Source organism: Danio aesculapii, chromosome 4, assembly GCF_903798145.1.
Source record: "Danio aesculapii chromosome 4, fDanAes4.1, whole genome shotgun sequence".
Taxonomy (NCBI): Eukaryota; Metazoa; Chordata; class Actinopteri; order Cypriniformes; family Danionidae; genus Danio; species Danio aesculapii.
The window spans coordinates 16,764,918-16,780,852 of NC_079438.1; the positions used below are offsets into that span (position 1 = coordinate 16,764,918).

Genomic DNA, 15,935 nt, shown 5'->3' on the forward strand with positions numbered 1-15,935 from the left:
TTAGAAAGTAGTGAATTGTTTGTGTAAATGTTCTGCAGCTGTCTGCTAGTCAATACCACTGCATTCTCATCAAAGCATATCAATAATCCATATTACACTCTATTGTTTGGTTATCATTGTGTTATTGTCAGAATATAACTTTAGATATAAACAATACAACTAAATGCATATCTCTATATGTAAACGTATAACTAGGCTATGATTAACCAGTACACTATCCAACTATTTGTGTTTGAATTTGACTAATTAAATGAATTAAATTAATCTGCACTTGGGCTTTTGATTATGTGAAATTATCTGGTGAGTGGATCAGTTGTGCATATTCTATAGTGAGTGTATAACTCACTTCCTGATACATCAACTCAGCGTTTATATTTAGGGTAATATAATTAAAATATATATTTATAAACAGGACATTGAATAATCTGGAGCGTTGACTTCAAATCTATTATTTGGCCATGTATCTTTCATCCCCCCTACTGGACGCATTAGGAACAACAGGGGTGTAAAACTGCCTGGATCCAAGTCTGCAGATGCCCCATATAGGGTGGGATTGGGGCAGAGCAATCACCGAATCTGGATGCACAACTAGCACAGTAGGTGGCGATATGCACAAAGAATGCAATTCACCAAAAAACTAACAAGAAGAAGAAGAAGAAGAACGGATGAAACGAAACATCAAGTGCAAGTTCTGCTGAAGTTAACTACTTGATAAAACATGTTTTACAAATAAATCAAGAAACAAATCTCTCAATGAATCGCCACACTCACTTACAGTTCTTCCCAATTATTTACACACATTTTCTGAAAGCAGGTCTGTCCTGTACACACACACACACACACACACACACAGCTGCTGCTGACTGCTCCTGTAGAGGATTGTGGGTAAATCTCTTGTCAGTCTTCAGCACAGTTTCACTGATGATCCAGGATAAACTATAAACCCAGGCCAGAGCGGCTCAGTGAATTTGGTCTGGACTGAGTGGATGAGGCTCATTGTGTCTCTGTAGATGTTGTAGAAGATCAGAGTTCCTGCACTGTGATCCACAAACACTCCTATTCTCCTGCTGAGCCGCTTCACTGGGATATCAGTGTGTGTGTTATTGTGTATGAATGAGAAACCAGAGGAAAAGCAGATCAAACTCCAGGACTGAGCATTATATCCAAACACACACTCACCACCTGCTCGTCCCTTCCTCCTGATGCTCTTATATGACACTGATATACACACACCATGATCTCCACTCCAGTCAATCTCCCAGTAACAGCGTCCACACACACTCTCTCTGCACAACACCTGATACACACCATCAAATCTGTTTGGATGATCAGGATACGGCTGATCCTCTTCCACACTCTTCACCTCTCTGTTCTCCTCAGACAGTTTGAGACGAGTGTGTGCTGTGTTTGGATCCAGTGTGAGGAAACAGACATCTGAAACCAAGAACACACACATTTATAACCACAGCTGTGTGTGTGTGTGTGTGTGTGTGTGTGTGCGTGTGTGTGTGTGTGTGTGAGAGTGTGTCTGTGTGTGTGTGTGTGTGTGTGTGTGTGTGTGTGTGTGAGAGAGAGAGTGAGCATGTGTGAGTGTGTGTGTGTAAACGTACATTTGTGTGGTCCTGCTGTAATCCTCGTCTCTCCCCTATGATCCAGACTGTAAACACACACAGATTGTCCTTCAGTCAGTAAACAAACATCAGCTTATAATGCACACACACACACACACACACGCACGCACGCACGCACGCACGCACGCACGCACGCACGCTTGTACACACACACACACACACACACACACACACACAGATTGTCCGTCAGTCAGTAAACACACACACACACACACCAACACACACTGTCCTTCAGTAAGTACAGACACACTCTCACACACACACAGATTGTCCCTCAGTCAGTACTGAGAGTGTGTGATTAGTGATATGAGACTTGCTGTAATCACTGATTTACAGATTCATAATTGTGATGAGAAATCGGATTCATTGTGGAGCTCAAAGACAAACACTTACTGTATTTTCACAACAACAGTAATGGTCACTATTGAAGCTGATAGTGTGTGTGTGTGTGTGTGTGTGTGTGTGTGTGTGTGTGCGTGCGTGCGTGCGTGCGTGCGTGTGTGTGTGTGTGTGTGTGTTATACTTTAAATCTTGAAAATGCAGATATTTAAATGCTTTTTAAGCTTTTAGAAAACTATATTTTTCTCAGTTTTTTTTAATAAATGTTACATTTTTCATGAATCCTTCCTGCATTTAAGTGTGTATAAAACACAAACAGATGATTAAGAAAATAGATTAAACAGTTTTATTTTCTGAAAGCAGGGTGGTTCTTTAATTTAATATATAATATGGTCAGATATTCCTAGTCAATATTATTCAGAGGGCTGTCACATTTAGGTCAACAACAAAAAAAAAAATCACTGTCAGGAAAGAGGTCAGAGCATTCAGTGTTTCGACATTGACAGAATCTGATGTTGTCAAGCTTACATTTCCTCTTTAATATTAAGAGACTCACATTACCTTTAGTAGGTGACCAATATTGTCCCTCATTGACAGTAAAATAAGCATCCTTTCAGCAAAGCCTGATCTTTCTGTGTCAGTCTGATGCAGGATTCACTGATCTGAGGCCAGTTTTACTTATTAAAATAGTCTGAACTCACTGTGAGTGAGATGGAGAAAATGAAAGCACACAAGCACTGAGGTAAAATCAGATGCTCAAGACATCACCCCTATAATAATGACGTGTGTTTAAATGGAGCAGTAATGTCTATGAAGAGTCATTCAATATGAATAATGTAAAGGGAGGTGTACACTTTTTTGTTTTTAATTTTGATAAATCTCTTTAGATCAGAGGAGTATTGCACAAGTATAATTAAGAAAACCAGGATTTGAGGAAAAGTGCAGCTTGAGTTTGGGAACTTCTGGTCACTTTTCACCCACTTTCACCCACAATGAGCCCCAGTGCACTGAAATATTTTAACAGGTTTGGATTAATATATGGAGACTAGAAGAGGAGTGAAGTAGGCTACAGAGTTTCTGTTTTCAAAATGAATCTTCAAAACTATTACAAAAAATGGTTCAGAATAAGTAGGTTCAGTGTAATAATAATAACCTGTTTACAATTACTTTACTCAAGGCTAGATGTAGTCTATGTTGTATAAAACAAATTGCCATTAGAGCTTTTGTTTTATAGTTGGCCAAATTGACGAGTTCTTTTACAAATAATAATTAAACAATTGTGATTAATGAAAACTAATTTAAAAATGTGTACACTTCCCTTAACCTTATTTCATATTATTAATTCACACAAGTTGTATCTCCTGTATGTTCTACTCCATAACCCTCACAGTAAAGCTTAGTGTGTTTTAAAGCGATTCAGTGTAAAAGCACAAGGCCAGTGATGCTCCACATACTTGAGTTTGTCCAGTGTGTAGTTTGCATCCTCCAGTTGTTCAGAGAGCAGCTTGACTCCTGAATCTCCTGGATGATTGTAGCTCAGATCCAGCTCTCTCAGGTGTGAGGGGTTTGAAGTCAGAGCTGAAGACAGAAAGCCACAGCCTTCCTCTGTCACCATACAGCCAGACAATCTACAAACACAGCAATAGTCCACATCACACGGTTGGACAATCACACATCTCTTTGTGTTGTGAAGATGTTGACTGCTGTTTCTGCTCATGTCAACAGCAGTGATGAACACACACATCCTGATTAGCTCTCCTTATTGATCAAGCCCTGAGATCTCAAAATTATTATTAATGGTGCGCTGTTGTTGCTAGAAAAATTATGCTATATTAACACAAGTATCCTCAGCTGTATCCCATCTAGACTTCACCCTCACCTGTAGCACGGTGAAGGCTAGATCAGATACAGCTGAGGATACTCGCATCAACATAGCATCATTTTTGTGACACTGTTCAACAAATAATATTTGTACATTACCGTGAGGGTTGGGTTTAGGGTTGCTGTAAGGTTAGTTGCTAATAAAATACAATTAATGAGTTATTTGATAAATAATATAAATACTTTTTGTTAACTTTCGATCGCAGCTGTATCCCTTATAGCAACAACCGCAGGAGAGATCCGAGCTGCTGGATTTACTACATTTTCTTCTGAAATACATGAAGGTAAACAACTGTTTATCTGAGTGAGGAATAGAGAAAATATTCTAGCAGCATAAACAGTGTGTATCTTACGTGAATAAAGCACATCGTCCAGTTATATTGACACATAAGTATTATTGCACGTGTATTTTACAAGCCTTAAATGGTATGTTTTGCTTGTAGTTGTGTGTATTTGAATGTCTGAAACCTAATTTGTTTGAAAGCACAGATAAATTGTGACAAGCACAGCACACCTCTTTCTGTACCTCAGTGTGTGCCGTCAGATTTGAGTTTAGCAGTTGATGATGTGCGCTCTGAACATTCTAATCACACCGGTGTGATCACATGCTTCAGGGCCCGAAGTAAGACCGAAAGAAAAAGACCGGTTTTTTCGAAAGTAATCCACTAGGATTTTGGATAACGGCAAACAGGTTTTTCAAAAGTAAAAACGGATTACATAATCGGATTAGATCAAGTAATCCAATCTTGGTTTTGATCTGGATCAAACCTTTAGTTTTTTGTAGGATTTGGATCACTTTGATCCAAAAAGTCTGGATTAAACTGATCCCATCAGAAGCGTGGATTCAGCGTGGATTTCATGCCCAAAATGTAATGAAAACTTTAAAAACGTATCAAATAATACTACATGTGGATCATGCAGTATCTTACAAGATATCCTGTTTATTCATAAGGTTTTAGTTGTATTTGTTCATCCATCAGGCTACAGTGATTAGGTAGGCTTTAACATATTCAGCCGTTGAGTATAGGCCTACAGCAAAGTAAAAAGTATTTGGCCTCATATTAATAATCCCCCAAACAGCTGTCAAAATTGACCAAAAAAATACATTTTATTCTGTCACTAATTGACATATATATATATATATATATATATATATATATATATATATATATATTCATTACAATGGGATTTTTTTTGTTGTTTTTATAATATTTATTAGTGATGTATGCAATGATTACAGAATAACCAAAAAAATGCACAAAAAAAATGGCAATCACTGATTTTTGAAATCACTTTTAACAATTGTAAAAAGAGACTGAAAGGGCAGGAGCACAGCTTTGTCTGGCAAATGAACAACTGACTCTAACCAAACTGCAGTAAACCAAGGCCAGACTTGAGATCCGTCTCCTAAAGGCTACGCTCAGACAAGCTGCTCTCTCCACATCAGATGCCTGAAATTATTGTGGAGTTTTAGACATTAAGTCTTTTTTTTAATTCAATACATCTATATTTGAAACTTGTTATAAATATCCTCAATGTACAGTGTTTGTGTTGTAGGTCTCAGATGAGCAGACTGCTGGAAGAGGATGGGGTGGGGGGTTTCTTGTTTTTATTTATTTATTTTTTAAATGAGTGTGTTTTCACTAAGGTTATATTGACCCCACACTGGCTATTCTACTTCTTGCTCTTTACATATCTATAGTTCTACATTGTCATTTCATATCCAGATTTAGTGATCCTAAAAAGTTCATATCCATATCAGACTAGTCCAATCCGATGTTGTTTTGAAAAACTGGCTCGAAAAGTAAGCTGGATAACATGATCACGGATCGCAAAAAAAGGATTACTAAATCCTGATAAATTTTATCCGGGTTAAACCTCTTGAAAAACCAGGCCCAGGGACCAGCCGAGGCTGATCACACCGGTGTGTTTGTACACGTGGAAGGGTTAAACACATTTGTCTATACACATACGTTTGTATATATATATATATATATATATATATATATATATATATATATATATATATATATATATATATATATATATATATATATATATATTTATGAATATATAAATTACATATATTTTATATATATGACTAAATTTATTTATTTTACTGATAATACACTGAGTAGGGAAAGAGGCTCCCATATTTGTTAAACCAATATGTAACTATGTTTTTGTAGTCACTGTTGAGTGGAGAATCATTTACCTCAGCGTCTCCAGTTTACAGTGTTGACAATCCTTCAGTCCATCAGAGAGAAGCTTCACTCCTGAATCCTGCAGGTCATTGTTACTCAGGTCCAGCTCTCTCAGGACACAGTTTGAGGATTGTAGAGCTGAAGACAAACTCTCACAGCACTGAACAGTGAGATTACATGTGACCAATCTGAGAAAGAAGAACACAGACTACATAAACAGTGTGACTTTGAGTAATTTGCCTAGAAGTAATATTTATAATTAGTCAATCAGGTCCTTGATCTCAGACCTCAGTGTCTCCAGTTTACAGTGTTGACTCTTCAGTCCATCAGAGAGAAGCTTTACTCCTGAATCCTGCAGGTCATTGTTACTCAGGTCCAGCTCTCTCAGGACACAGTTTGAGGATTGTAGAGCTGAAGACAAACTCTCACAAGACCGAACACTGAGATTACAGCCCTGTAGCCTGTGTAGAGGACAAACACAATATTTAGGTGGTCATCTGAGACCTCATTGATCAACAATGCTTACTCACAAAAACTATGTGTACACCAGCTTTCACCCTTATGATCAAATGTACTAACACCAAAATGAACATGAGTATGTGTGTTAATCCACACTAACTTCATGAGAGGTGAATGCAAATTTCTTGTGTTTTTGTCTGTTGGCGACTCTTAGAGGCAATGAAGTGAAGCTGCAAACGTTAAACTATGAAGTGTAATGTACTAATGCATGTGAGAAACTTTGCAATTAATTAGCTGACAAAATATTAGATTATTGTTGTCATGTGTTTGATGGGAATTTTACATCAATTACGCAATTTAGATTAAAAAAGGGCTTCCAAATGCTTAAGATGAGGCTTCAAGCTGCTGACTGTGCAATTAATAGTCTAATTAATTAAGTGTAAGCTCATCAACCCCTGTTCCACTTCCTGTTCTGCAGACTGTCATATCAGCATGACCTTTATATCAGACCATTAGGTTCATTTATAGTCGGATTGATCCTGGTTGTCTTGTCCTTGTCCTGTTGTGTTTCCTGTGCTCACTCTATGTTTCACCCCAGTTTAACCCCATTGTTAGTTGGCCCAGTTACTCTTCACCCCCTTGTTTACTTACTAATCTCTGTGTATTTAAGCAGCTCTTATTTGTTGATCATAGACGTGTATGTGCATATGTTTCTCTTGCTTGTGTTTTCTAGTCTTCAGCCCTGCTCTTTTCTTTGTGTATGGATTATATTAGACATTAAAACTGCACCAAGATCCACCTCTCATGTTGCTTTGCCTGCCTGCACAATTCATAACAAAAATGATGATAATAAATGAATTACTAGATTTAAAGAAGAATAAAGAAGTTAAACTAACCAGCTTTATAGTGAACACTACACTAGTGAACTACACTAATGAGAAGACAATGGCAAATACACACAGATGAGTGTTACTGTATTATCATCAGAATAGAGAAGGTCAAAATAAACAGAATAGAGAAAACAACAGTGTGATATTCCACTCTTATCAGAAAGGACTCAATTTCCACACAGCAGAAACAGTACAACACATACAAAGTAAATTAAAAAATAATACTCAACGAGAAAGGATAACAACAGATGAGGAGCAGATCTGCATTTCTCAAATTCATCTACTATATTTCAGAGAAGCAGAAGACAAGGTTAGAAAACTGTACTGTTAAATATGCTTTTACCTCTCCCGTAACATCAGCTACTGTTCATAGATAATGTAGGTAAATGGTTTATATAAAGGTCTCCAGAATGTATCTGTAAAGTTTCAGCTCAAAATACCCATCAGATTATTTATTATACCTTTCAGAATATGGGTATTTTCAACTTTGAACACACTGTAGCTGTGTTGTTGCCTGTGCCTTTAATGTAAATGAGCCGGTTCTCTCCACCCACCATTCCCACATGTCAGAGTCACAGAGATCTCTTTATATTGCTCTGAGGTATGTTTATTGCTCCTGCTGCGTCTCATGTCAGATAAACAGCACAGTGACAGACAAGAATGAGAAATACTACAGTAAGAACTTATGCTTATTTGATGTATTTGTTGTGGAGTTAATTAAAGCCTTTCTGGAACGATGAGTCACACACAATGTTGGTACAAAGTTTTGGTGGGTCTCAGAATTGCAGGGATTTGGATCCTATTTTAATGCCAGGAAATTTAAAAGAAGAAATTTGCACAACCACTGCCAATACATTAATCTGAAGGTTATTAAAAACAATCTGAAATATTAAATATTAAACAATTATTCACAGTATTTTGAAGTGCCGACAATAACAATGCTGTACACGTTCATTAACATGATCAATTAGTTATTTAATATCAGCAAATGTCTATTTCTTAAATGAAAACAAAACAGACTTTGACTTACAGAGTTCTTTTGGAGGTTTTGATGACTGCTGATAGTCTGATGAGACACTCGTCTGATCTCTGGAATTTCTGAAGCTTAAACTCCTCCAGCTCCTTCTCTGAGGTCAACAACACAAAGACCAGAGCAGACCACTGGGCAGGTGAAAGATCAGCAGATGACAGACTTCCACTACTGAGGTGAGACTGAATCTCTTTCAGCAGAGTTTGATCATTCAGTTCATTCAGACAGTAGAACAGATTGATGGATCTCTCTGGAGACAGATTTCCTTCAAGTTTCTGCTTGATGTATGCGATTATTTCCTCTTTGCTCTGGTTTCTGTCATCCTGCTGTGTCAACAGACCTTGTAAGAGTTGTCGACTGGACTGGAGTGACAGACCGAGAAGGAAGCGAAGGTAAAGGTCCAGATGTCCATTCTCACTTTCTAGAGCCTTGTCTACTGCAGTCTTCAGCAAATCAATCATACATTTAGTTTTGCTTTTCTTTCTAAAAATAGGTAAAGGTTTCTTGTTGATGTCTAGAAACAGATGCTTATAAAGGGCTGCAATGAACTCTTGAATGCTCAAGTGAAGAAAGCAGTACATGGTACCAAGAATGATCCCCGTCTCCTCCTTAAAGATTTGGGTACACATGCCTGAGTACACCGATGCCTTATAGACGTCAATGCCACAGTCTTTCAGATCGCTCTCATAGAAGATCACATTGTTTCTTTCCAGCTGCTGGAAGGCCAGTTTCCCCAGTGAAAGGATGAGGTTTTGATCCCAGGAGACATCTGGTGTGTTTTCTCCATCATACTTTCTTCTGCTCTGCTGGATCTGAAAGCGGAGAAAGTGTGTGTACATCTGTGTCAGAGTCTTGGGAGATTCCTGCAGTGTTTCAGCATTAGCCCTGTGTTTCAGTTCAGTATTTCTGTTTTCCTTCAAAATGTTCTGAAGAACAGTGGCTGAAATCCAGCAGAAGACTGGGATGTGGCACATAATAAAGAGACTCTTTGACTGTTTAATGTGATCAATGATTTCTCTGGCCTGATTCTGATCTGTGAGTCTCTTTCTGAAGTACTCCTCCTTTTGGGCATCATTGAATCCTCGTATCTCTGTCAGCCGGTCGATACAGTCAGCAGGAATCTTACTGGCAGCTGCTGGTCTGCTGGTGATCCAGATGAGAGCAGAAGGAAGCAGATTTCCCTTGATGAGGTTCGTGAGGAGAACATCCAGAGAGACTGCTGAAGATACATCACGACACGTCTCATTACCAGCAAAGTTCAGAGGAAGACGACATTCATCCAATCCATCAAGGATGAACAGGACTTTGAATCGTGTGCTTCTTGTAAGGTCCAGTCCTTTAGTCTCTGGGAAAAACTGAGTTATGAGGTCTTTTAAACTTTGTTTTTCTTTCTCCTTTAAGTTCATCTCTCTGAATGGAAGAGGAAATATGAAGCTGATGTCTTGATTTTCTCTTCCTTCAGTCCAATCCAGAACAAACTTTTGCACAGAGACTGATTTCCCGATGCCAGCAACTCCTTTTGTCAGGACAGTTCTGATCTGCTCGTCTTGTTCAGCTGCTTCAAACAAATGTTTGCATTCAACCTGTATCTCTAGTGACTGATGACGTCTGGAAGCAGCTTCAATCTGTCTGATCTCATGTTCAGTGTTGACCTGTTCACTCGCACCCTGAGTGATATAGAGATCTGTGTAGATGTTATTCAGAAGTGTGCAGTCTCCTTGCTGAGCAATTCCTTCAAACACACTTTGATATTTCTTCTTCAGGCTACATTTAAGCTGATAAATGAAGAACAGCTCGCCTAAACACAGGAGTAAAGAAACAGAAAGTTTTAGTCTTGACTTTTCCAGCTATATTTGTAAGTGTCAGTCTGACAGATACCCATGAGTTTCTTACCCTGGAGAGTATCAGCAGCTTGATCTTGCTTCATCTCTCTCAGGAAGAAGAGTGTGAGATCAAGAGCTGCTTCTGTGATTCTGCATCTGTTCTCATTAAACTCCTTTACAAACTCTTGTCTGTTTTCGTCTTGTAAGATTCTCTTAAACTTTTGCAGTTCTTTCTTCAGAAACTTGATAATTTTACTCTCAAGATTCTATATTTCAAAAAAGAGAAGAACAATATTTCACAAAGACGTTAATTCACATACAGTAAATATATTATAATACATGTCTGTAAGTGCTCAATTCTGATTGGCTGTTAAACCTTTTATGGTGTTCTGTTTTTTTCAGCTAAAATTGTTCAGGCAGGCTTTGAGCACATTACATTTCCATATCACTATGCTGAACAATTTCAGTTATTTCACAACGACAACAATCAAACCACATTAAAACATAGCAGAAGTCTTTGGATAAGACATGTAAAGAACAAGTCCTAGACACAAGGAGCAGTTTGAGAACAAAAACCTGACTAATGTCTGAATTACTACAACTACAGATGAGATGTTTGACAGATATAAGATCTTTTCCATAAACATATTGTCTGTTATAATATGAATTTTAAATAATTTTTCCCACCTGGAAGATCTTCGAGAGATCTGTGAAACTTTTTTGGCTTCTGTGAGTCTCGTCTCTTGAATCTGGTAACTCATATTCAAAACTGGTAACAGATAAAACTACTGTAAATATTTTAAGACAAACAAATACAGATATATCTTAAAAACATTGAAAACAATACATTTTCTGTAGTTCACATAATAAGGAGACAGTCAGTACAGTAGACTTGTGCTATTGGGCCACTGCGAGAAGCACTTTAGGAGAAGCACTTTAGCAACTAGACCAACACCGTATAAGTACATTTAAACTTGTTTTCAGTTGCTGTGTATGGTTAGAGAACACTTAGACTTGTTTTCAGCTGGTTGTGTATGGTTGTAGGACATTTAAACTTGTTTTCAGCTGTCTGTGAATGGTACTAGAAAAGTTTACCCTGTTTCCTTGGTTACTGTAAGAGCTTGTGTGTCGAGCGCGGAAGGTTTCGCACCCCCCGCCGCAGTTTCGGGTGTTTTTACTCTGGAGGCGTGTCCAGCTGACTTCAACCAGCAAAGCGCTTAGGGGTGTATATAAGCAGCTAGTCTCACCGAGGCAGCGGTCGCGGCCGCCTCGTGTGAAGGCCGACGAGTGTAAAGACCATCGACTCTACCTGCGCGACTCCACTGAGCAAAGACGCCGACAAAGCGCTTGAGTACTTTACTTTTTTTTTTATTTTACTTTATCTCTGCACTTATTATTGTGTTCCTTGCAGTTTTACTATGTGTTTACTAATTCCTGTTGTTACTATCACTCGCAAAGCACAAGAGGTAGGCTGCAGGTGCAATCCTCACAACCTTCGATCAATTCATGTATCTTCTATTTCACAACTCTCTCTCCGTGGGCCTCTGGAATTGTCAATCTGCTGTTAACAAGGCAGATTTTATAACCTCCATAGCTACTCATTCTGACTACTCATGGCTCTAACTGAGACCTGGTTGAGACCGGCGGACACTGATACACATGCAGCTCTTTCTACTAATTTCTCTCTTTCCCACACTCCTCGCCAGACAGGGAGTGGGGTGGGACTGGACTACTGATTTCCAACGAATGGAAATTCACTCAGAGACCGTCCCTGCCAAAAATCAGCTCCTTTGAATTCCATGCAGTCACCATTATCCACACCTTGTACATAAATGTGGTTGTCATCTACCACCCACTGGGTACATTAGGTCACTTCTTAGATGAACTGGATGTTCTTCTCTCATCTTTTTCTGATTATGACACTCCCTTGTTGGTGCTAGATGACTTCAACATTCACATTGAAAGACCTCAAGCTGCTGACTTCCAGACTCTGCTTGCCTCTTTTGACCTCAAAAGAGCACCTACTTCTGCTACTCACAAATCAGGTAATCAGCTAAACCTTATTTACACTCGACATTGCTTCGCTGATCAAACACTAGTAACTCCACTACAAACATCGGATCATTTCCTTCTCTCTCTCAACATCCACATTACTCCTGAGCCACCACACACTCCAACTCTAGTTGCCTTTCGCAGAAACCTACGCTCTCTCTCACCCAATAGACTATCCACCATTGTTTCAGATTCTCTTCCTCCATCTTGAAAACTCTCTGCACTTCATACGAACAGTGCCACTGATACACTCTGCTCCACACTAGCATCATGTCTAGACAGACTATGTCCTCTTACATCCAGGCCAGCCTGTGCCAGTCCTCCTGCACCCTGGCTCTCTGATGTTCTCCGTGAGCATCGCACAAAACTTCGGGCTGCTGAGAGAAGTTGGCGAAAAACTAAAAATCCTGAACAGCTCATAACATACCAAACTCTTCTGTCCTCTTTCTCGGCTGAGGTTACTTCTGCAAAGCTGACATACTTCCGTCAGAAAATCAACAGTGCCACCAATCCTCACTTACTTTTTAAAACATTTTCCTCCCTCCTCTATCCTCCTCCTCCACCCGCATCCTCCACACTCACTACTGATGACTTTGCTACATTCTTTTGCACCAAAACTGCAAAAATCAGTGCTCAATTTGCTGCACCTACAACAAACACGCAAGATACACCACCAACACCACACACACTCACTTTTTTCCCAGCTCTCTGAGTCTGAGGTGTCCAATCTCGTGCTATCTAGCCATGCAACCACCTGTCCGCTTGATCCCATTCCCTCTCATCTCTTGTAAGCCATTTCTCCTGCATTCATACCAACACTGACTCACATAATTAACACATCTCTTGACTCTGGTTTATTCCCTACTTCATTTAAGCAGGCTAGGGTAACCCCACTGCTAAAGAAACCCAACCTGGATCAAACGCTACTTGAAAACTACCGACCGGTGTCTCTGCTTCCATTCATGGCCAAGATTTTGGAGAAAGTAGTGTTCAATCAAGTCCTGGACTTTCTTACTCAAAACAACCTCATGGACAACAAGCAATCTGGCTTTAAGAAAGGCCACTCAACTGAGACTGCCCTGCTCTCGGTCGTGGAGGATCTCAGACTGGCTAAAGCAGACTAAATTATCAGTCCTCTTCTTGCTGGATATCTGATGTTCATTTTAACGGCACAAAACGATTGCACTTTCTGTGACATTTAGAGGAACTAGAGTGAACTGACGTCACGGCTCCTGAAATATTTTGGTTATATCCAAATAAGTGTTTGTTTTATACAGCACAAACCAGCACAAATAGGGCACAAACAAATGACATCAGTTTTTTGCGATTAGTAAAACCTGGGGAGGAGAGTGACGTCACGGCTCTTAAAGTGTTTTGGCATTATCTAAACAATAAAAATAGATACAGTGTTTATTTTAATGGCACAAACCAGCACAAACGAATGACACCAGTTTTGTGCGATTTGTAAAATCTGGGGAGGAGAGTGACGTCACGGTTTCCGAAATATTTTAGTTGTATCTAAACAACGAAAAGAGATACAGTGTTTGTTTTAACAGCACAAACGAATGACATCAGTTTGGTGCAATTTAGAGGAAATGGGGTGGAGAGTGACGTCACGGCTCTCAAAATATTTAGCTTATTAAACAGATACAGGGTTTGTTTAAACGGCACAAACCAGCACAAATTGAGCACAAATGACCAGTACTGATTTGAAGTCATTTGAGCAACAGGGGGTGGAAAGTGACGTCACACGGTCAAAAAAATAAAGCTAAATATCTCAGACCTCAATTCAGCACAAACGTTTGTTTTTGCAGCATAAATCAGCACAAAGAATGGCATGGTTTTGGAGATTATTTGTTTTTATGGGGTGCCAACTTCACAGAGGTCCACTCTCAATCTACATTACAGGTGTCAAACTCAGTTCCTGGAGGACCGCAACTCTGCACAGTTTAGTTCCAACCCGAAATAAACTCACCTGATGAAACTCATTGAGTCCTTCAGGCTTGTTTGAAACCAGGTAAGTGTGTTAAAGTAGGGTTGAAGTAGAAATCTAAAAATCTGCAGGGCTGCATCCCTCCAGGAACTGAATTTGACACCCTGGTCTACATGTACCACAATGCTTTCCACCTCACACCTCCCATGATTCATATAAAATTGCGTCTGATGACCTGCAGCCAATTCACTCATGTATTTGACAGACAACCATGGCTGAGTATTGTTTCATGTTATGAACTTTATCAAGAGTTTCATTTACTGAAATCACATGACTTTGCTCATTTGATATGTGCTCTGATCCACTGATTTACAACAAAATAATTGTAAAGGTTTTGAAGCTTCATGAAGCAGTGCTCCAAAATCAGCCATTACCTCTGTTCAGGGGCGCCGCTAGCTGCCACGGGCCCTCTGACAAGTCATCATGGATGAAAGTGAAGAGCGGGGTTGGGGGGGGGATTGTGAGGTCGCTTTTAAAAGTGAAGAGGGGGGTGATCGGTTGAGAACGAGGATGCAAGTGAAGAGGGGGGGTTGGGGGTGTGTAGGAGCGGGCCCTTAATAATGTCTCTAGGGGCCCCCTAAATGCATGGGCCCTTAGAATCGTCCTAACTCACCCACCCCTAGCGGCGCACCTGCTTCTGTTTACTGGAGTACTCTTGTGGATTACAGGTGTGTTACTCGTTCATGTACACTTAGAGCGTGTTTCACTGGTTTGTGTTTTAATCTTAGACTATTTCTGTTTTTATTGTTAGCTGTCTGGATATTGGATTATACTTTGTGGATTACTCTTGATTATGATTGCTTGTTTTGTCCCATTGCCTGACTAAAAGATACTCTGAATAAGAAATTAAAACCATCATTAGGTGTCTGTAAATGTCTTAATTCAGCAAAACTCATTGAGTCATTTAATGTAAAACACTGAATACCTTTTGACTGATGATGGTGTTTTCTCACTGAGGTTTGGAGGATGACCACCTTTAGACCGGTCACTCTTCAGAGACACAGAGCTGGACACACGTGATCCTGATCTCACACTGAACACACAAACACACCAGAGGAATAAACTGCAGGACAAACTTCAGTCTCCTTTACAAGAGTTTATCAGACAAATATGAGTTTGTTCAGTTTAATATAATATCCAGATCAAGCTGTCTGTAATCTAGACTGATCTAAACACATTTCCTGAAGTTAAACTGAAGCTTTGTCCATCATTTGATCAGGCAATAGCAACACAAATAAGTGCATTGTTGTTGGTCTTTGTTCTTCAGAGAAAGTGTTGAAATAATGGTGTAAAAACAGAGTCAATACCTGTGTTTCTCTGAGAGAGAGTCCTTTACTCGCTCCTCTGCCATACTGCAGCTAAAACACCAATGCAGACATTAGCAGAGCGTTCAGGAAACAATCATATATATATATTGTCCTTTACATGAATGCAGTTGGTTTAACCCCTGATCTGACACCCCAGCTATTTCACATTTGATTTAAGATAAATGCATGTTATATAGAGTTTATCAAGATAAGTTCAGGTTTAGTCAACTGTTGATTGAGTTAGTATTAAAATGTCTTATCTATTAAAGAGGCTATTTGGTTAGTTAATGAGTTACTCTGACGGTTAAAGGTTAAATGCAGTTTTG

The 15,935-nt window shown here is 39.3% G+C and overlaps 1 protein-coding gene and 1 pseudogene across 1 annotated transcript; both read right to left on the reverse strand.

Annotated features, from left to right (window-relative positions):
• The window catches only part of LOC130222227 (NLR family CARD domain-containing protein 3-like), a 36,323-nt pseudogene that overhangs the window by 19,764 nt on the left and 624 nt on the right, over positions 1-15,935 (reverse strand).
• On the reverse strand, positions 424-15,737 carry LOC130222029 (NACHT, LRR and PYD domains-containing protein 3-like). The gene is made up of 10 exons (XM_056454642.1): positions 15,610-15,737; positions 15,228-15,335; positions 10,945-11,026; positions 10,328-10,523; positions 8,435-10,232; positions 6,343-6,516; positions 6,067-6,243; positions 3,425-3,598; positions 1,611-1,657; positions 424-1,434 (listed from the first exon to the last, which is right to left on the reverse strand). The coding sequence occupies exons 1-10, from the start codon at positions 15,651-15,653 to the stop codon at positions 905-907; spliced, it is 3,330 nt and encodes a 1,109-aa protein (XP_056310617.1). The 5' UTR covers positions 15,654-15,737; the 3' UTR covers positions 424-904.